This window comes from Papilio polytes, unplaced genomic scaffold (assembly GCF_000836215.1).
Source record: "Papilio polytes unplaced genomic scaffold, Ppol_1.0 DF823957.1, whole genome shotgun sequence".
In the NCBI taxonomy this organism is placed as follows: Eukaryota; Metazoa; Arthropoda; class Insecta; order Lepidoptera; family Papilionidae; genus Papilio; species Papilio polytes.
In genome coordinates this window covers 426,549-449,999 of record NW_013525247.1, presented here as the reverse complement: position 1 = coordinate 449,999, position 23,451 = coordinate 426,549, and the positions used below count along the sequence as shown (strand labels likewise).

At 33.6% G+C, this 23,451-nt stretch overlaps 2 protein-coding genes across 2 annotated transcripts in view; one reads left to right on the top strand and one right to left on the bottom strand.

Annotated features, from left to right (window-relative positions):
• LOC106101760 (protein SCAI) overlaps positions 1-23,451 on the top strand; it is a 63,792-nt gene that overhangs the window by 5,210 nt on the left and 35,131 nt on the right. The gene's annotated exons all lie outside the window — the stretch shown is intronic.
• LOC106101763 (succinate dehydrogenase cytochrome b560 subunit, mitochondrial-like) lies at positions 2,740-11,624 on the bottom strand. Its single transcript, XM_013281098.1, has 3 exons — positions 11,472-11,624; positions 6,445-6,680; positions 2,740-3,072 (listed from the first exon to the last, which is right to left on the bottom strand). Exons 1-3 carry the CDS (start codon positions 11,549-11,551, stop codon positions 2,786-2,788), a joined length of 603 nt encoding a protein of 200 aa, XP_013136552.1. The 5' UTR covers positions 11,552-11,624; the 3' UTR covers positions 2,740-2,785.

Below are 23,451 nucleotides of genomic sequence, written 5' to 3'. Positions count from 1 at the left end.
TTACATGAACGCTCCTCGATCGCACTAAGAGCGAAACTTTATACGATGCTTGTTTTATAGCCGCTAATGTAGTTCTAGACTTGGTACGGATACGGGCTCGAGATAGCAATAGCTACAGAGCATGCGCTAACCGATCGCAATCAAAATGGCCGCTAATAAACGTTAACCAACGTTTTCCAGAAAATTTTTGGGAAATTTTAAAATTAAAGCTTTTTGATTTTTCTTCTTTTTAAAAAAATTACATGTCGGTATGAAAAGGTTTTCCATCTCTGAAATACAGCAAGACTATAGTTTAAACTAATTCTAAAAGATTTTATGCTAATTTTCCTAGTCGTTGCGGTCATGGTTATTATTAATATTGGGAGATATTAGGTAAAATTAAATTAGTCAATATGAAGAGGAGGGGGAAGTAAGGGGGCGTTTGTAAACAGGATTAGGAGAGCGTAGTTCCCAGACCTGTGGGGTGTGCGATGATCTAGTCATGTGAAATGATTTTTATAGTGTTGTATGTATCCAAATTATTTTTAATGTAATTATTTTTTACCTTGATAGAGTTATTAAATCTAAATAAATTTCATCAAAAGAATCTTTAATATTTTTTAATCGAATACTAGTAAAATCGGACTTATTTTTATCTTTATACGAATTTCTAGCGCACTTAATTAATGTAATGTTTCGATAACTTTCCCTGTTACGTTAAAAAAATTATCCGATATATTTTTTACATTAAAAACACGTCGGTGTAGTCTAGTTAGTAATTACGATGCTTTTTGACTTCCGCTTCCTTTGTATCTAATTGAGTTGTGTGCCCGTAAGTGCCTGCTCGGCACGGTACGCGACGAACAACTAAACCATGCTTCTAATGGGTTTTTATTTTCATTCGAATGCTCAGTGATTCTAATTGACGATACGTTAATACGAAAGGATTATTAGTGATTTGTAACTCAAATTTCATTACATTAGAACATTATACTATATGTTAAAGTGAGTTTTATTTGTAAACAATTGAATATTGTAATTATAGTCCGCCCTTTTTTCCCTTTTTTTGTAATCATTTTAAATTTCCCGAAAAGTTGGGATTTAGCTTTTATGTGGCAACATTAATGTTGTTTCAATTAAGTTGCAAAAGTTCAAGGTTTATGGGCGGAGCGTTGGCATGGGAGGAGCTGCTGTAAGTGGCCCACCTGCCTCATCCTTCCGCCGCGGTGCTGGGATGCTGGCCCACCTTCGAGAACAATAAATGTCAAAGGTCATTCGTAACTACGCAGTATAAATCAATCGATACAAGTTCACCTTGCTTGTTTACTGTTAAGAGATTTTATCGCCTGTGGAAACTTTTCACTCGTTATCAAATCACGAACGCCCTGCATCATTAGTATCACATTTAGCAAAATCACAGGGCAAGTTTGAACACTTGTATGTTATGAATAGATTTAAAAGTACCTAATCTATCTAAAAAATCAGATTTATGGATTCAAATTTTTATACATTTAAATGACAATTTTATGCAAATAACCCTTTTTTATAACTTTGGTAACTATCTCGTTTAGTACTGCCAAAAATGTCTAGAGATCGATTTTTGATCTTGGAAATTACTTTATGTCGGTATTGTTAAAACAACCATCATTATCTATGGGCGACTTACATTTCAGCAAACCTGTGACTTCAGGAGAATCTCTTAAAGTTAGAAACGACAGCCAAGTATGCAATTTAGGTAGTGGTTATTTTAGAAGTTATAGGTCTCAAGGTGATTAATAATAGAGGCTAGTTTTTGTTATTTCAGCAAATCCTGTACGTCAGGATTATAAATAAATAGGCATACACCGCATATCAGGTTTCATTCCCAATATGGTTTTAGTTTGATTTTCCTCCCTGTTCTCTTGTATCCGGACAGCACGGTGCGCTCGCAAATTGATGGTATCAGATGATACGCTATTTGGGTAAAAGTATATCAAAATTAAACTCTATGTCTACCATAAAACTATCTATTCATTATATAAGTTAAACTATGACAATATTGAGTACCTTTGAAACCAACAGGCTCACGTTACTTAAACAGTATATAGCGCAGATTTTTTTTAAAAAAAACTCATCTATCACATTCCCGCTTGTATCTACCTTCTACCACCTATCTTTCAAAGTCTCATCAAAATCGGATCACCCTTTCCGCCATTTTGACAGCGTGGAATTACAAAAAAAAGTTGCCTATAAAATGCCTATCCATGTCTGCTACCCTCCAGTGAAAGTCCCGTCGAAATCGACCCAGCCGTTTTGGAGAATACCCGGAACAAATGCGACTTGCGGACAAAAATTTCTAAATGCGATTTACGTTATCAGCAACGCAAATACATCATCTCCCCTAAATCTGGATTACAAAGACACTTTAATTTTATTACATGGATAGAAGATATAGATTTACTGGCGCATTGAATTGTTAGTTACTAAGCGAGACCCTTAGTGGATAAATAACAGTAAATCCTGCACACTCTAAGCAGTCCCTCGTAATGCAAGAGTGCTTAATTAAGTGTGAAGATTCGAAACGATGACTACTTAGTATCTGATCGTGTTTGTTGACTGTGACAAATCAAACATCGGTTTCCTATATTAACTTTGTAACTAAAGTCAATAGCTAGATATTTTTCTAAGACTATAAAAACAAAGTACCAAATCAAATTTTAAGATATGCAATTTTAAAAGTTTTATTGTATTTCGAATTAAAAGGTTAAATAAAAAACATACTAAAACATCCAAATTGAAATTTATTTTTGTAAATTATCGAATTAATTTACAACAATGAAAACAATACAGTAAAAACAGCAGTAAGTATGAAACTTTTTTTCGCCGTTTCGTAGACATCTTTTAAAGCTAGCCATTTACCGGCGTTCCAGGCACAATATCTTATTCCGTTGAAATAATGATATACAAAAGGTGCGCCAAGTAACATTTTGAGCAGAATTATTGTAAAAGTTCCCATGTTTAGGCTTTGTATCATAGACACGTAGGAATCGATACCATTGGGAAGGAACAACGAACCAAAAGCCACCATTATAGCGTATGTTAGAACAACCACACCTGCAAAAAAATATTGCACAAATAAAAAAAATAGCTACAACGATTATTTTTTTTTAAAAATAAAGAGAAAAACTATTTATAATCTAAGTTTCATAGAAATTACATATTTCTCTCCCTATCTCTACAGTTTTCTCTGTACAGGTAGGGGTATACACTTTTTATCCATAAATATCACTAAATTTATCAACTATAGTTAAGACTGAAATCCGAAAAACGTTTTATTATTAGCTAGCCAACGACTCGTTCGTGTGGAATTAGGGAAAGTTAGTAGCCTATGTGTTCTTCCATTCTATACTTTACCACCAAATTTTCTGTACCAAATTTCATCGAGATCCGTTCAGCCGTTAAGGCTACAAACTTCAACAAACATCCGTCGATCTAAACTTTAGCATTTATACTATTAGTAAGACTCTTCGGAGAACAAAGTTCTAACGTATTGTTACAACGAAGGAGACATGAGGCGTTCAAATCTGTATATTCACCCAGAGTAATACATCTCTATTTAAAAAAGTAGAAATAATGGTAAAAAAATCGCTACTTGAGGGCTTCACGGAAGATAATTCAATACCAAATTCAGCTTTTGCTTTACTAGTCAATTCTAAAAATGTCCGGGGTTAATGCCTTTACAGAAATATATCAAATTACGCTAGGCTTAACCAATATACGAATTTTCTTTACCTATTGAACAAACAAATCAATTTGCCTTTAACAAGAACCAAATGATTATCATAATTCGAGTAAAGGTACACGAGTTCATATATAATTTGTTATTTGGTCTAAATTATCGGCTTATTGAGATTTCAACAGAACCCCGCTGTTTAGCCGGTAGCTATGGTTTGATGTCAACGACCTCAAACTATCTGACCTTTGTCACTGACAGTAATGTGTGGTTATTCACGAGTTCATTTGATATGAGACGTCTATCTAACAACTATATCTATACTATTATAATAAAGCGTAAACACACACTTCTTTGTTGCCTAAGATGTCAGCAATTATAACATATTTTTGATAAATTATTTTTGTAATAAAAAGCCCTACACTTACGTCATGCTTTAGGCTATATATTTTCACGCCATTAAACATAGGGGGTTAATATTTTGGATGAAAACCCTAATGTGGGAAAATGACCATAAGTTGCTGCCAACAACAAGGAAACAAGATTACCAAGGTTTGTCATGTCTTGTCATTTTGACATTTGCTGTTGATAATTTGACAAATGTAAACAATAAAGTAAAATTTTCATAATTTCATGCGGATGAAGTCGCAGAGGAACAGCTAGTATGTGTATATAATTTAATTCACATTAGTGTAGTTTTATATTTAATTGTGACAACTTGAAATAAGTTACAGACCTCGGTGTTCCCAGCGCTCGTTTGCCCCCTTTTATGACATATACCAGGGGTATCCAAAATAAATTAAGTGGTAAAAATTTTAATCCTCGTATGTAATTATTGATAAATAATGTACTTTCAAGTAATAGGTTATTATTACCAGTTATCGTTTCCTAAAAAAATAGTTTACTAAATGGTCATTGCAATAAAATCCCCAACAAGTCTTAAGGCTTAAACTTATGTAAACAGAACAAGTGAAATTCCAACAGTAAACAGTAAGTAGCCAGTAGCTTAGTATACAATTTTCCATTTCTCTCAAAGCGAGGGTAGAAAATGTGATATTACCAGGAATACAGCGTTGTCTCAGAAATATTGCTCTTTACACGGAGAATTTTACTGGAAATGCTGTCTTACAAATAAACTAAGATTAAAGCAGTCAAGCGTAATTAGTATTTGATGAAAGAGTAAGTTGAATTCCGAGACATACTAATTAATAATGGTAGTTTTCTTTTAAACAAAGAAAACAGTAGACTCCTATACTCAGAATCCTGTCTGTCCAATATCTTAGAATTTTTCACATTCATGTTTTATACGCTCAAGTAAATATATGTATTTCAATATTTGTTTCGTCTTTCTTCATCACTTCTATCGATTGCCAGTCTATAAAACATAACATTCTGTGTCTATATGATTTTCGCCATTTTGGCACCGATGGTGCTGAGGTTCGTACTAGTATTAGAGATAGAATAACCTGTCACTAACATAAACAGGCGCGTTTCAATCAAACAAAGCAAGAGCTATCATTTCCACGTACCGACCTATCCATGTGTAGGAATAAGACATATTTTGATCAAGGTATTTGCGGCGTTCTATGGTATACGTCTATCCGGACACAGTGTATTAAATTCGAGCAATTATTATTAACAAGCTTTCGCGTGGAATAAAAATACAAATGTCAGTATCCTTTGTGGTCTTCTAGACTATCTTTTACATCTATAGCAAACTTCATCAAGATCCGTTCTGCCGTTTAGGCTACAAACTTCTATCCATCCATCCATCTAAACTGTCGCATTTATAATATTAGTAAAAGTAAGATGTAATATGGTCGTAAACAAAGAAACCGAAGTTTTTACGGTAAGGTCTTAAACTTCTAATATGCATACAGTAAAATGTAAGGACTCTGAATCAATTTCTTATGATGTAACATTTATCGTACAAATAGTGGTGCATATAAAAAAGACTTTATCACACAATCCGTAAATGAATTTTGAAGATATTTCGCGAGATATCAGTCGTATCCTCGGCGGAAATTGCAAACGCGTTCTTCATTCTGCAACTTCTCGGACATGACGTCTCAAACATAAATAAGGAAACTTTTATCAAGTTACTTTCAATCGAAAATATAAATAAAAAATTCATAGTCAACACTTTGCTTGGTTACTCGGTTTCTTCGTGTTTAGTTAGAAGACGCCATTTATTTATTTTTAATTAAACGTGTTTAATAAGATATCGTTCATAATTATGCAATGAACAAAATTTTAAAGTCAACTAAAAAATTTTTTTATACCCATGGCTCTTCGTTCATCTGACAGGACGTAATATTTTTGTCGTGTAGCTACAGTCAGATTCAATTTTAATGACAATGTGTAGATTTAATCACAGACTTACTAGAAAATAAAATCAATGTAATCATTTGTAGACAGTAAATGACTGGACATTTGAATTTGGCAATAAGTATAACACAATCGTCGTCATTATAGCCCCTAAAATAAAAACGGCTAGATCAATTTTGACAAATGGGTATTCGATTCCTGTTCACAAGTGTAGTCAGGACATTTTAGTTTTATTAATGAAATGAATTTCAGCAGTGAGTACGAAAAGCTAGTAGCTCATGAGTTTCATAACAGTAGAATCTATTTGTGTGAAATTTCATATAGATCTGTTCAGCTATTTTGACGCGACATAACACACGTGCATCTAAACATTTGCATTTATAATATTGGCTACACTTGCGTAATTATTTAATGTAGATTATTACCAGTGATTCGCTGGGCTATAGATGTCATTGCAGGCAGTGTGGGCGCGTAAATTGTTAGATGAGGGGACATCGGTCTATTAAGATCCATATTCTTTTTGTCGTGCGGTTTGTACTGCGGAGGGGTGTAAGGTTTGTACGTTATAGTATTCTTGCCACCACCGGCACCCTTCTTGCCGCAGGCATCCATTGCGAAGTATGTAACCTGTTGTAGACACGGCGTCGTCTGATAGAAGATACTGAAACGAAAAATACGGTTTAAACCTTTTTTTTATACTTTTTCAATTTAGATACAGATATGTATATTTTACTAAAGGTTTATAAAGATATATGAAGTTCTATACTAATTAAAAGAAATCTTTTTATATAAAGAAAAACATGTTTCTAGGAATAAAAGCTAACTGAAATGACTGCGATAAATTTATTTGGAAGATCAACAAAGCTCGAAAAGGGCAAATGGATTCAGCAGAGCTTTTGTTATTTATAAATCCTCCTTTTCCAACAAAGATTAATGAACTAAATAATATAAGCTTGCTTTAGTATTTTCAAGATATTCTGTGAAATTATCCCTAATATAAGAAGGGACAGTAAGATCGTTCACACCTTTGACTAAACTATCGCACAACTGTTTAATCGCGCTTTGATTTCTATGAGCTTATATGGAGGTGCGCACACTACTCGATTTTTAATTGTGCAACTAAACTGTTGAATTGGCTGCGAAACTATCGACTATTGTGCGATAGTTTAGTAGAAGTGTGCGCCCACTCTAATAAGTTGCAGTCAGATTCTCAACAAAGCGACGGTGCATTAATTTAACAACTGTATTCTTTAAAAATGTGTACAAAATCAATTCTTTAATCACATAATTTATCTACAGCACTTATAAATATGAAGTTTTATTAAAGTAATTGCTCTTCAATGAAAATTTGTACTTCACCACCATTAACAATTTACCTTTATATAGACCAGCTTTCGCCAGCTTCTCCATCCGCGTCAATTAAAAAAATAAAAGAAAGTTGCTTGTGTTTTCTTTCAGACTAGGTTCATCTGTGCCAAATTTCATCGAGATCGGTTTAACTCTAACAAACACCGATCCAAACTTTCGCATTTATAGTAATAAAAAGTAGCCCATAATATGCCCATCTACGTCAGCTACGATTCAGTGAAAGTCCTGTCGAAATCGGAGATTACCCGAAACAAACGCGACTTGCGGACATAAAGAAAAACAAAAAGTTTTTAACTGCTATTTTCGTTATCAGAAATGTATGTATAAGCATCATCTTCCCGACAGAGACACTCCGATTTTAATATAAATATAGAAATATTTAAAATAATTGCTGTTTAAAAATCTCTTGGTGTCAAAAACGAGTCTACGACTGGTGTATTATACTATAGGATGATATTTTTAGGTGTCAGTGTATAATAACGCCGGGGCTGTACGTGTCTCGATTAAAAATGTACATCGCCTAACGGAAGAGGCTCCGGGTGGTAGTGACGATCAATTAATCGAGTTGGCCTTTGCGCACTTTGCTCGGTCTGAGCATCACTGATTGCATTCCTCCAGTATCAGAGTGCACTTTGATACGATTTTTTCAAATTCGAATTCCATTGTCGTTAACAAAGTTCTTTTACAGTCGTAACAAGACCCATTAGAATGAGATCCATTTCAAACGAATTTTATTATGGACCTACTATTGAAGTTTAAATAGAAATTGAATAATATTGCTTATAAACTTGCTTTATAATCCTTTGTACAACGTCCGCACATTTACGGAAGTACTTAAAGAACATCATAAGGTACTGACTGTAAAAAAAATACTTTAAATTACCACATCAATTTTATATACGCCATTATATAAAATTTATTAGATTATAAACGTGTTTAAACAAGATCAAATTACATATTAATGTACTTTAAGTATCCTTTTTTAATTCATTAACTTCTACTTTCTGCAAAAAATTAACTGCACGTTTGTATTTTATTTAAACGTGAGGTGTCGCCGTTTTTTTGTCAAATCTTTGTCTCTCTTTCTACGAAAAAAAACTTTGCTCGGGTTTTTCATAAGGGTAATATTAAGTGGTAAGATATTAATAAAAGGGTCCATATTGCCTTTAGTTTTAATTTTATATGTGCATGACAAATACATTCTTATTTTTCTTCTCCATTTCATATAAACAAAAAGCACAGCTTTACTTTTCTACTCTTTTAACTGATATCTAGTCGAATTGAAGTAAAAAGAGAAATGATCACAAACGTATCTCTAAAGGATGTTACCTTTATAAGGCTGTAATCACATATTGGGAATGAACAAACACGCTTATATTAATTTAATTATTCACTTCCATTAAATTGTACTCTATCTGCCAAAATAAAAACAGATATATTAAGTAGCTCCATCTTTTGGGAGCTCGGTCAATTAACAAACTATAAAACGAACTGGGGTTTTGAGTGTTGAAATATTTGTATAAAAATATTGTCGTCCCGTTCATTGTTTGGTAAAAAGAAATAGAACTACGTGATATTACATGTGTCACGGCAGTGGAATTCAACTGTACGATATACAGTAACACTAAAATATTAATTAACCCGTCTGGCGCGCGCAAACTTAGAAACTAAATGCAATTTGTTAACTCTGGCGCGTCGAGGTGAATACAGTGATATGTACACTAACAAACATTAAGGTGAGTTTCCACCAATTATTGCTACGACCATAAATCGTTTATTTTAGGATATTTTATTGATATTAACCCTGAATTTTCAAAGATAATGAAATAGAGGTGTCTTTTTCGATGTATTTTACAGTGGAAAACCACATATAGAGTTGTGAGTCCGCTCGTATAATCTGTAATGTTGATTGCATTCGACTGATGCAATTTGAATACCGTCCGAAAATCGGCTGGAAATCAACTATGTTTGCAGCCTAATGTAGAGGTAATTTACGTTAGCTGAAATATCACAGGATTAACGGTAATTCATTTATTCAAGTGTTGTCTGTACTTTGTACCGTGAATCATCCGGTTGCAATTATTTAATTTGTCATTTCCTTGCAACACTATCAATGTCGCGCACATTCGCAAAACTAAATTAAAAATTAATTTTCTTTTTAGTTGTTATTTTCCCACAAAATGCATTTCGTATGAGAATAAAACACAATACGTCAACACTTATCTACACTAGATAGGTATTGACTAAGACGTTTTGATTTATTTTTTATAAATATAAGTATTCAATAAAAAAATATGCAGACGAATTGAGAACCTCCAATTTTTGGAAGCCAATTAATAATGAACAGGCATAATTTGGTAAATATATGGAATAGATATAGGTAGATAAAAACGGAGAACCGAGATAAAGTTAGATTCCAACAAAGTTTAAAAATAATCGCCAAATTTACTTTTAAATCAACCCATGCCCAAAATTTCCTTGAAAAATTCGGAAACGTGTAAATTGCCAGACCTTATTGATATTAAGTTTTGGTCTATTAAATTCAATCAAAACTCGGCTCACAACTGTATCATATATGTACATGTATGGATATGAACAAAAATAGAACCGTGTATCGAAGTAATGTTAACTATGTTGTCTGCACTCGCGGGTTTTCACATGTGATGCGGTTTCGACGGTCTATTCACGGGCTACACTTGAATATCCCCACAAAGCTTATTCATGCATGCCTCGTTCAATTATCCTACGGTACATTCACGCAATACCCTATTTGTTTATGATGCCACGGTAATCAATGTATGTTTTCGTTACTAATTGTAAGCCTCAGAATACCTATCTATCTTTTATTTTACGGAGATACGGTACATAAAACTATCATCTATATGTATATCTATCAGTGGTCATACCTGAATTAACTAACTACTTAACTGACATCATAAGCATATTATCGTATTGCATTGTGACATGGTATGCGACGCAACGATGGTGACATAAACCAGAAAGTGTTAAGATTGAATGTATGTATGGATGGATTGTGTGAAAGAAGATAGGGTTAAGAAGGGAGTGGATTCAGATATGACGGCTGTATGGAAGAGCAACACATACTGTACCGACCCTCCGTAAGGGATAAGGGCAAGTGGATGATGATATCATTCGTTGTCTGTGTAAAATCATAGTAGCGAATATTTTCAACAGATGAATGCATATTGGAATCTGATTCCATTGGCGGTAAAAGGTTGGCAAATGGATAGAACATTGAAAACTCTGTATACGTACTTTAAAGGGAGAGATATAAAATCCGATTCGATATTTGCGTACTAAATTATGGAAGTATTGAAAAATAGTATACGAGCTGTCGCCTGCAAACTTCATTAGCGCGGATTTAAAAAAAAGTCATCCATCACATTCCTGCGAGCATCTAACTTCTACCAGCTATCTTTCAGTCAAAGTCTCGTCCAAATCGGTCCACCCGCTCCAAAGATAGGGGTCCGGTCGCCACTTTGGTAGCGCGAAATTAAAAAAAGTAGCATATATGCCCGTCTATATCCGCTACCCTACAGTGAAAGTCGACCAGGTCCAGTCGTTTCGGAGATTACCCGGAACAAACGCGGCTTGCGGACAGACAAAAATTGTTTAAATGTATTTTCGTTGTCAGCAACGCAAATACATTATCTTACCAGAATCTGGAATTTTTCTTTTGATGTTTCAAACAGACACTTCAGTTTTATTTAATGTATAGAAGATATAGATAAGATATACATAAATATATATATATATATATATATATATATATATATATATATATATACATATACATAAATGCGAAAGTTAAGTTAATGGATGGATGCTTATTAGAGTTTTCTGCCTAAACGTTTTAACAGATTTTAATAAAATTTGGCATTTAGATGTAGAACAAAGTCACTAAGAACACAGGTACTTGCTTCTTTTTTTTGTTTATTATCGCGCGTACTGAGTCACGGGTCATAAATAAATGTAACTTGCGTCGTTATTTCTGATCTTTGGATATAAAAAGTAGGCTTTAGTGGTCTAATGACGATTTATAAATTTACTAAAATAAACTTACCATTTTTTATTAAGGATCCTAGCAAGACCAAGTCCTGGACCATGACAATTTTTCATAAGCAAAGAAAGCATTGTTTTCATTAAATATGTATACGATGACAAAAGGAATTATGAAATTTTGCCGTCAATCACCTTTTTAAATTATTTGTTCTATTACGTCAATTTGTGTGCAAATAGTTTTAATTACTGTCAAAAAAGAATCTTCGTCGTGTTTGTTCTGTATTTCATATATTTTAAACCTGGCAGAAAAAAAAATGTGTTTATCATGGATGTACTATTAGAACAGGATTGAGCTATTGTCGCAAAATTGAAGCCGAGCGAGACCTCAATAACTGTACCTTTTATCCCTCTCTACCGATGGTGACTATGTTGAATTATGTTTTAAGGACGGTAATTATAACAAAATCTTGTTTTTGTTGTCAGACGTCAGCAGATTATTGCTTCAGATAGAATTTATTGTATTATTGTTATCATTAATGTGTTTACCAAAAACTATACAATATACACCATTCTATATCAGATATTGCTAAATAAAAGAGTCTTGTGAAGTGTATGCCGCAAACTAGGACTGGTTAGTCATGCATGGTCACCGTAACTCATGGCCAACAAATTATGTTTTAATGCTGTAAAAATACATATAACCCACAATCATTGTATTAATCCCGTCGGAAAGCCACCACGACATAAATTCTTCCCATTTTAACTAAAATTCTTCAAAAATATCACGAAATCAAAAGACTCCGCCATTAACGTCCGAGTCGGAATGTCATGTGGGGCTGTAAGTTCAGGTGTACGAATTTCAAAAAAATAAAAGAAAACTCCTACACCAACCTTAACATTTTTGCGTTAATAGGGTTTTAACAACAAATAAAACTGCTTTAATATGTCGGAAATAAAGTATTAGTTGCTAAAATTTAAAAACATTTTAGAAGTAAACATTTTTTCTTCATTGCATTACATCAATCGCCCATTTTTCTACAATCAACGAAAGGATTGATATCTGGCAACTCTAAGTCTCTATTACAAAGGGACACAGCGGACACTTGTAGCCCTCTCACTCGGCTTCAATTTTATTTTGCGAGCAACAACACTCTTACGCCCTGAGGTTTTATTTCCTTTATTTTAACTGCAAGATGTACAGATAGAACTCATTCCTGTTGTACGTAGTACTTATTATTTCCATTATTATTTTATCTACAACCAAAACCTGAGGGGAAATATCTTGGATATAGTTAACATCGTGTAATTTTCAATGTCAGTACCCTAGGACAAAATTGTAATCCAATAAAGGGAGCTTCGTGACCTGCGGCGTCGCTCGCCACCCCTCTTATCTAAAAAGGTAGTTTACACGTATATGCACTAGTGTGTAATTTGTGTATTTAAAAGTACACACTCGCTTAGTCGCATATCATGCATCAAGATAATAAGGATATGAACTAGTAAATATTAAAATTGAATATGGTTGGCTACAAGCTTAAAGACCGAAGAAGAAAGAAGAAGTATTGGATGGATTTTGTGCAAGGGGATATGCTTAAGGAAGGAGTGAATTCAGATATGACAGCTGATAGATTCAGATGAATGGCAGAGCAGCACATACTGTCCCGATCCTCCGTACGAACACGGGCAGGATGATGATGATCACAAAGCCATTTGGAATCGAAAAAGTCTCCTCTACTATAAAGAATCGGAAAACAGAATTGCGAACTCCGTATGTTTATGATTCTGTTTGCTAAGCGGTCCGCCATATCTAACCAAATCCCCGCTAATTTGATATCAAACTTTGTTTAAGTACATTTCCGGTTAACTTTATCGGGAATTTGCTACCGGCATTAATGATTACAGTTCTACAGCTGTACGTGAACACTTGCCCGCAGATACATACGCGTATTTAAAAACTGTAGATAAAGTAAGATGGGATTATAAAAGTGAAAAATAGATATAAAATTTATTTCACGGATTTGATAGATATTTGTGATAAAAATAAAGAGAAACAATCTCAACCGGACATTCTTTTTAAAATACCTCACAAAGAAAATGCGCTAAACATTTAAGATATTATAAAGTATTTCAAGAGCTTCGCAAAGGCACTGTTATATTATGTCTATAAACTTAGTAAATCACAATGTATTTTCAATTAACTTTATAAGATTTTTATAGTAGTAAGTGATTAATAACTCAGTCTATCAAATATTAAGATTGTAGGGTGTATGTTAATTTTCGTTTTAGGAATAACACGAAGTTTAAACTGAATAAAGCTCTCTCTTTTTTTAAGATCTGCATTTTTTCATTACTGAGCGGACTAGAGTTAAGAGGAATGCATAAAAGATCACCTATGCAATAACTTCGTGTAGCTTTGCATGGCTCGGACGATTTTAATTGGGTAGTAGCTATTTTAATAGCTACCTAGTGATAGACGAGGGCAATTTTGATTTAACTAGAAAGGTAATTATAGAGTCAGTTTTTCAGCCCTTACGTTGTAATCGATATGTAGCAAATCGAAATAGTCATAGTTTAACTTAAGCCTTCAATTGCAGTTATAATTTAAGATAGAGAATGTATTTTGTATAATCTACTTCTATACTTAAGTAATAATTATTCAAAGTAATAATAATTGTACAATATAGACATAACAGCTACAATAAGGGTGGTTTACTATTTTTAAGGAATTATTTCGTTTTCAGTGTACTGTTTTTTTTGAGAATATTTTGTTTTTAGTGTATTTTGTTTGGAAGCAGGTTTTGTTTTTTTCTTAAAAAGTTTATTTATTTCTCGATTTTTAGTGAATCTAAACATCGCAGTATGATAATCACTAGCTTTCAAACAAAGAATGAGTTATCTAAATCGATTATATAAGAAATTAAGTAAAGATCTAATACATCGTTGCGACCATTCACTCATAATTCTGTCCAGCCGCGCGCCGCTGTTGCCCGTGAGTTTTAATATTTTGATACCTTCTAGAATTTAGGTCAGAATTACATACTGTCAAAGGCAGTTATGATCTACATTTAATACCCTATCGTGAAAACACATTTATTTGGATAAGGATTCATACCGAAGACGAGTAATAGCGTTGAAAGTGGGGTATAGATTTCGATCGATATTTTAATGAAAAAAGTGAATATTGTGCGACAACCTTAATAGTTAGACATATGCTATCGCGGACTTTTATTTAGAAAATTTAAAGGGCTACAATTTTCTCATATTTTTTTTATGCAAGTCTTATAGTTTAGGCTACGTAAGCAAAGAAAGCAAAAAAGACCCCAAATTTCGTCGCGCGATTTTGAGCTTAACTATTTAACTACGTCGTAGTCTTTGACTCCAAAAATCAAACAAAAAATGGGACCCATCTGCAAATACTATCCTTCGGATAAAAAAAAAATTATCAAAATCGGTCAACTAGCAGCGGAGTTATGCCGTAACACACTTAAAAAAAAAAGAAACATACTGACAAATTGAGTACTTTCTTCTTTTGGGAAGTCGGTCAACAAATGAGTATCCTATGTGTTCTTCCAGACTATCCTCTACATCTGTATCAAATTTCATCAAAATATGTTCAGTCATTAACGCATTGAAGGGCACTTTCCATAGCGCTAATAAATCGTAGAGGCCTGCTTTTAATATAATTTTTAAGTAATATATCGTTTAATTTGTGAAATTCTAGAACGGCTAGTTTGCACATGGTAGTATTAACTAATATTTAATACGTTAATAGACGTGCAGACATCGTACGGGCTTTTGATTATATGCCTGTAATATGTAATCAAAGGTTCAGGCGAATACTGGATGCGTTGCCGCTACGCCTTAATGAATAACTAATTCGAACGCCAGAAACGTCTATGTATTTTAGAATTTTGTACACGAATAATGCTAAACTTTGTGGTTTAAAGATGATTTTCAAATTATTCGCATATGAAGTATACAATTTGTATGAAAATACTGCACTTAATAGACAAGTATCATAGTGACGGAACATAAGCATATAGCGAATAGCTATGAACTATCGATTTTCGGGTTAAACATAAAAAAATGTAGGACTTAAATTATTTTTTTCATTATTATTTAAATAAAGGTATAAATCTAATAGTGAATATAGTGATAGAGACGACGTGAATCTATCGATACCAACGTCTATGACTTTGCACATGCCATCCCTACTGAATTGGCAAAATATAAATAATTATTTTTACTTACTAAAGTAATAAGAACTAAAAGCCATTTTATAGTTGCTATTTGATAAACAATAAAATAATATCAAAGACGGAATAATACGTAGAGAATATTACAGCGGTCTTCATCGCTATAGAACTCAAAAAAAATGTTGACAGGTTAAAAATATTATCAATTCGTTCCTTGTCTGCGAGTCCGTGCGTATTAATCTCTTAAGAGGATAAACTGATTTGGATACGGCTTTCACAAATGTGTTGTAAGAGAGGGCGCACACACCTTTGACTAAACTATCGCACAACTGTTGTGCGAAAACAATAATGTTAATTTTAATTAAGATCTTCCGTTTGACTCAAACTTATGTTAAATTTTAATCAACAATTACAGAGATATTGAAAGTATTCTCTTGGGAGTGAAATGGAACGAGTGTGTATTTAATTTTCAACTAAGATCTATTTTGTTCAAAATTAAACCCACGGTAGTACAAAATTTAATTTTATTCTGCTTTTACTCTATAAAGCAGTCTGTAACCCAATATTCGTACGGAAAGAGTTGTAAGTGCAACAGAAACGAAAAATTGAAAACGTCAAATAAAATTTGTGTCAATATGCGCCAGTGCACGATTTCAACGTTCAAAGGCAAATTCCGATGAACTACGAAATTCCTTGCTTACTGGAATTCAGATCTCGTCTAGCTCGAATGTTAAACGAGTCCTTTAATAAGTATTTTAGCAGGAAAAAAGGCGACCTTTGATTTAAAAATGTTACTATACTTACTTTATATTCTAAATATATTAGCTTTCGCCCACGACTCTGTCCGCGTGGAATTAAAAAAGCAAAAGTGAGTTTATGCGTTCTTCCAGACTATCCTCTACATCTCTACTAAATTTCATCGAAATCCGTTGAGCCGTTTAGGCTACAAACTCTAACAAACATCCATCCATCTATCTAAACTTTTGCATTTATACTACTAGTAAGATATGATTTAGATATATTAAAATTTATGATCTAATATAGTTACTAATTAATTCTACGTGGATGAAGTCAAAGCAATCAACTAGGCAACAGCTTGGAATAAGGTTTTTTTTACAAAAACATATGTATTTTATCGATTTAGTCGCAAAAGGCGCTGTTGTCTTTTGAGGATTGTCTGAGGTACTGATAAGTTATAACAGGGATTTTGTACCAAAAAGCAATATATGTCTAATGAAATACTAACAATTTTAAAAAAGTTTCGTTTTCATAATTGATCAACCATCAAAAGTTGTCGTGAACACAAAGGGGCGAGAAAGGTTGAAAAAGCTTTTGTAAAATTTTTACGAGAGCGTGTGATTTTGACACATCTGTAATGTCACCGGCCACGTATCCGGCCTTTGACTAAAGAAAAACGGACTAAGCAAAGAGTCGCCTTCGCACCTAAAGATAACAATAAACATGGGGATGTAATGCTGACATATACGTACTCCTAAACCTATACTGTAACAAAAATTTACACATACTAAAGGAACACACAATCAGGTAAATGAACTGAAGGCACACCTGCACACTAGATTTTTTATCTGTCAATAATTTAGTCGGGCGAGTATTAAGTACAGAACTTGTACTTTGTTTTATATCACATCCTGACTGCCCTACCTGACTAAGCTATTGGCAGATAAAAAGTCTGTAGTGTGCGGTGGCTTTAAGTGTTATCTTTTTATTCGTCAAAGGAATGCTTGCGCTTGACTGGTCCTGTCACTTAAAAGTCAAAAGTTCCGGTTGAGTTTTCGCCGCCACAGAGGCGGTGTGCGTTTGGCGTGCCTTTTCCAGTTCGCGTCACGCGCGATCGTAGCGACGTGTTGTGGCGACCGCTGAACACCAATCACGGCATAACATTAAATTATTAAAGGGGAACCAAATTCTCTTTGCGGCCATGTTGTTAGCAAGCAATGTTTTACACAAAATACAGTGTACACGAATTTACGTTTGAAATTTATTTCAACTTAAAGAGATGTTTTAACGCAAATCATTGCAGATAATACAGTCCAATCAAGATAACTGGTCTGGTGAGAGAGACGCTACTATCGCGGCTAATTCTTTCAGATTATATGTAAAGTCTACTTTAAACAGCAAATAAAATAAAAAATTTCAAGACTTCTATAGTCACTGACCTTTATAATTAAACCGGCTATGAGATGTATTTTGTGTCTATTTTGTTGTCGCCATCATGGCGCTGACTATCGCGGTTGGTTGCGGTGGTGAGAATTCGTGCCAATAAGAAAACAATTAACTGTAATTAACAATAACAGGAGCTTTTTAGTCGCAACGAAGCCAAACATATTTATAAAGAGCAGTAGCTACAGTACAATGCAGATATTCCGACAGTTTTTAGAGAGTGATAGGGTGACGTCAGTGGTCTGTCATAATTTTTGTTTGAGTTATGCCCACTGGTCAGAATGTCAATTGAATCAATCAATTGAAGGTAAATGTTCCATAATAAATAATGGTTTTGCTTCATTAGTTACTTACTTGTTGATATTGCCGCGGTATTGTTCTAAACGGAGTCCCTAGCGGACACAATGAAAATGAAATGAAACTCTCACTGGACTCACAACGAAATTGCTAAGGAATGAAAGAATAACATAGATTACTTTGTAAACATGTTCTTTATATTAAAGATGAACTTTTCATATTTGAGGAACACTGTTTACAATATTCTCACTTTAAAAAACTTTTTTTTTAGTTAGATACAAGATGCCGATTTTTTTTTTCTGGTCATTATACCTTTCAGTGATGCTAAAAACTAATTGACTTAAAACTACTTATAACACAAAAAAATGATACTTATTATGTGTTTTTTTATAATGTTGTACTACTGTGATAGAAATACGTTTAAGTCATTTGAACAAATTCCTCTCGATGCACCCATTACCTGTAATATTGGGCCGGGTTTACATTACATTACATTACATTACATTCCCAGCTACATTTAACCATTCGTTAGTGTTTTTGTTTCGATAACTTTATGAAATGCGTTTCCGATCTACGTAACTAGTATCACTCCGTTGAAACTTTGGTCAGTCAGTCTACTAAGGAAGTACCTTAGTGACTTTTGATACTAAATCTACATTAAGCACCACTTAACTATTCGCCAACTAGTAAAATCCCTTAGTGTAGGTTTAGTGAATAACTGGAGGTTGTTTAAGTGACAATCAAAATACTCGATTATGCATCGATATTTTAAATAAATGTTGTTAGAAAATAATGCTGCAAACACTTGTATAGTGGGAAGATATGATGTTAATAACTATACTCCCATCAAAATGAATATTCGCGCTAAATAATCGCTTGTCAATTTACACTTGATTTACTTACGTCAGTAGGAATTATGGGGTAAACGAAAACATATGAATATTCAGGTATTGCTCAGGTAGCGCGTCTGAAGGCAGTGAACTGGACGAGACATTCAACAAGTCGCCGTTTATTACGTCGCGTCTCAATATAGGTACTTCAATATTTTTTAATGTCTATGTATGTTTATTTGAAGAATTTCTTTCTCTCATATTCCTCTTGGGCAGGCGTTTATCTTTTGTTTGATTTTAGTCGTTAACTTCTTTGTTTGGCAGACTTATGTTAAGCATGATAGAAGACTTGAGTTTTTATGTTGTTTGGTAGCTTGCTTTTAAGACTCCAGCATTTAAGTTTGTTGTACTCTTCTCTTTATTTCGCTTTCGTCGTCGTTCGAAACTTATTTTTTTTCCTAAATAAATGTAACTTTGTGTGTATTCTAGTGGAATGTTGTTTATTTTAATTGGAATTTATGTTGCGTTTGCCATCGTCTTAGTAAGAGACAATTCAAGCCAACCGCTACACTAGCAGGATACAATGTTTCGATCATTAGTTGTAGTTGGCAGCTTGTCTCCAATAGCAGCACTAGGTCGTCTGCGAACCTGAGATGGCTTAGATATGTACCATCCACATTTAGTCATTTGTATTTCCAATCTAGCCTGCCGATAATGGACTCAGTACAGCTATGAATATTTCCGGAGACAAAGGAAATGAAGGGAAATAAAATAAAATTCATTTATCTTTATCTATACATATAATAAATTTGCAGTGTCTTTTTGTAATATCAAGAGAAATATTCTAGAATTTGCGTTGCTGATAACGAAAATTGCGTTTAAAAATTTTTTGTATGTCTGTCTGTCAGCAAGCATTGATTGTTCCGGGCAATCTCCGAAACGGCTGGGACGATTTCGCCCGGACTTTCAATGAAGGGTAGCTGACATAGACGGGCATATTATACGTTATACATAACTTCTAAATAGTCAAGGGAAATGTTTCATTAATATAAATAAGCTACATAGTTTCCATAAAAAGCGATCCCAGACTACTGGGTACAAAAATGAGTATAAATTGTGAGGAAGTGACTACTTCCTCACAATTTATACTCATTTCTCAAAAACTTATTTCAAGACAGCTACGACTTAGAGGCCTTTAAGAGAACGTAATCTTTGTTTAAATGCCGCCAACACTTCTGCGATTCCCTTGGCATTGCGGACATCCATGGGTGTCAGATCAAATAAAATTAACCGATCCGCTGTTCGGTTGTCGCTTATTCTATAAAAAAACTAAATAGTAATGCAATTGTTTACAAACATTTTTTTAAATTTCATGAAAGTCAAAGAAAATAATGCAATTAATACATATGAAACTCGGACGTTGGTAGAGCTAATGATTTTTAAACCTAATTAAAAAATTTAATCAACAACCTTTTATTCTTGTTTGTACTTTGGATTCGGCAGACTCAAAGGTACAGCGACGCTCAAACATGTTTGTTCTCGCATCCCACTTTATTGGTTTTAACTCAGGAGATATTGCCTTTAACTTACTAATTTTATTTTACTAAAAGGCCATTCCTACTTACAGACTACCTTTAAAAGCGATTATAAGGTTTGTAATAAAACATTTTAAAACAGTTTAAAAAATCATTATGAATAATTGAACAATACAAACAAATATTGGCAAATTAAACCTTTTTAGATCTATTTTGTTCAATGTTTGTAGAGCTTTCTTGTGATCTCACTAATATTATTAAAATGCGAAAGTTTATATGGATGGATAAACATCCAACAACAAACGTTAAAGTTTGTAGCCTAAACGGCTTAACGGATTTTGATGAAATTTGGTATAGATGTAGAGGATAGTCTGGAACAAGACATAGGCTACTCACTTTTGTTTTATTTAAATTCCACGTGGACGGAGTCGCGGGTGAAAGCTAGGTTATGTATACGTGTAAAATGATACAATTACATTTTAACAAATGTAAACATCTTATCAACCTTCAAAGGGAATCCTTTGTAAATGTCATCGATCTAATTCTAATAAAGTCAATTTGTAATCAAACTAAGTATGTTTGTAAAATGAAAACATATATTTTTATGTAATGAAAAAGTTTAATTGAAAAGAACGTTAGTACTAAGGTTGGATACAATTTATATACATTTAATACTAGCTTTCTGCCGCGTCTCATTTTGTGTTATTTTAATAAATTAAAAAAGAAGTTTAAAAAAAAGACTATGCAGCCTATGTTCTCCCAGACTGTGTTTTACATCTACTATCATAACTATTATTATTTTTGTAGGAATTACTACAGTGAGTTTTCCTAGCATATCAGATTAACTTTTCACGTCCATGTAGACAAAGTAGTTCACAGCGCTGCTGACTGCAAGGAATACTACCTCAGTTCTAACGCGCGAAAATAAAATAAACTATCATTTCCTCTACATCGGTCCGGGCTTAAAGATTAATCGATAGGTAATAGTGACACTTTATATCATTAATGATTTACACAGGGGCATTAGCAAGAAAACTTTTTAGGAAGTAAGGGTAATCGCAAATTTGTACAGCCCTATCTGGCGCAAAATACACCAACAAATTTTATACATCCTTTACAGATGACGTCACGATTACGGGGAGTTAAAAATTTGATGCCAGTTAATAGTTTTAGTCTGATTAAAAAACGACCAAGTTCACAATCTGTCAGTCAAATACCCACCAATTAAATAAGTGTAACAAATACTTGAGAAACACAATCTGAACGCTTAAGAGCACTTACATCGTTAACATGTTAATTGTTAGTATCATGTTCCGATCAGATATACTTTACTAACAAATAAGAAACAACGATTTAACACACAAGTATTTGCCCGCGACCTCTTCCGTGCGGAATTGTACATCTTAGCAAATTTTATTGAGATCCGTTGTTCTGGAAATACAAAATACAAACATCTGTCTATCAATCTAAAATTTCGTTTTTATAACATTACTAAGAAGTATGATAATAGTTAAATTGGTAATTTATTATGAAAATAAATTCGTTATTATTGTCTCTGTTAACATATGTGTATCTGTTAATATATGTGTACAAATTCATAGCCAATCAGTCAGTCGTCAAACAATGCCTCAGCACTTATTAGTAAGAATTATACCAAGGCGCGGTAACTAAGGATGTGTCGCTATAGAATCAGTAGTGTACCGTATAGCTCACATCCTGTGCAAGCTCGTCGTAATAGTATACTGGTACTAATTACCGGCGTCGCTTCGCAGAGGGAGCCGTCGGTGCGGGTGGTGCATTCCCCCTGTTTTATTGATTTACCGGTAAACAAACTTGACCTTACAAGCCACTCGTGACTGAATATAAAATTATACCAACTAAACAATTATTTTAACAACATCACATAATATAAAACAACTAATGGAATACAAGATTTACTTTTTGCCTCTTGTATAACGACGACTTTCCCCGTAAAAAGTTCGGGTAAATGTACATATGCAATACGAAACCATAAAACACATTGGTAAAAGGCGGGGATCGAAACTGGACGTGAAGATCATGATCCGGTCCGATTAAGCGCTTAACAACTGCACCATCGACGCTCTCGCAACGATCACACTAAGAGCGCACCTCGATGTTCCCGCCGCTCGTTTGCCCACTTCTCTTATAAAAAAACACCTTTGCATAACTCTTGTGCGACTGTCGATTGTTTCGCAGCCAATTAAACTATTTAGTTGCACAACTAAAAATGCTCATACGAATAAGAGCGAAACTAAACAGTTGTGCGATAGTTTAGTTTAAGGTGTGCGCACGCTTTTAAATTTATTAATATTATCCTTATTTTATTAGTAGTAATGATACCAACGGTCATATATTAATACAAGTAAGTCGTTAATAGTAAATCACAATTACAATAATATTTTTTTATAACAATCATTTATATCTATATCTGTATTACCTCAAAAAATTTAGTTAAGTACGTGTTCTTTGACTGGACTATTGGTCAATATCGCATTTCGCAGGCTTATGCATAAAAATGTCAATGCGCCGAGCGCTAGTCCCGGTATGAAAGGGTTGACGTATGTTTAAGATTTTTATGGTGAGACGCTTATGTTTTTATAAGTTTATGATGATGCAATTTTATCATTGAAGTAACAAATGTTTAGTATTCCTTAGGATTAAATTGTTTAAGCGAAATGAATTGGATCGAGTTTAAATAGAAACTATTTGAATTATTATTATACCTATTTATTTTATCAAAATATTCCAATTGGGATAAATCATTCGCATCATTAAACCCGCCAAATTATAGGTAATGTTTAATATTCAGTATGGTCAACAATTTAATCAAGTGGCAACAATTGGACATAGTATAATTAAACGAACCAGATGAACCACGCATCAGTTGCACGCTGTGCAAATAGTTTTAGTGATCGAAATATGTTAAATATGAAAATACGGCCGAGTACTGAGTAGAATCTTAGAAATCTTGCGTCAGAACT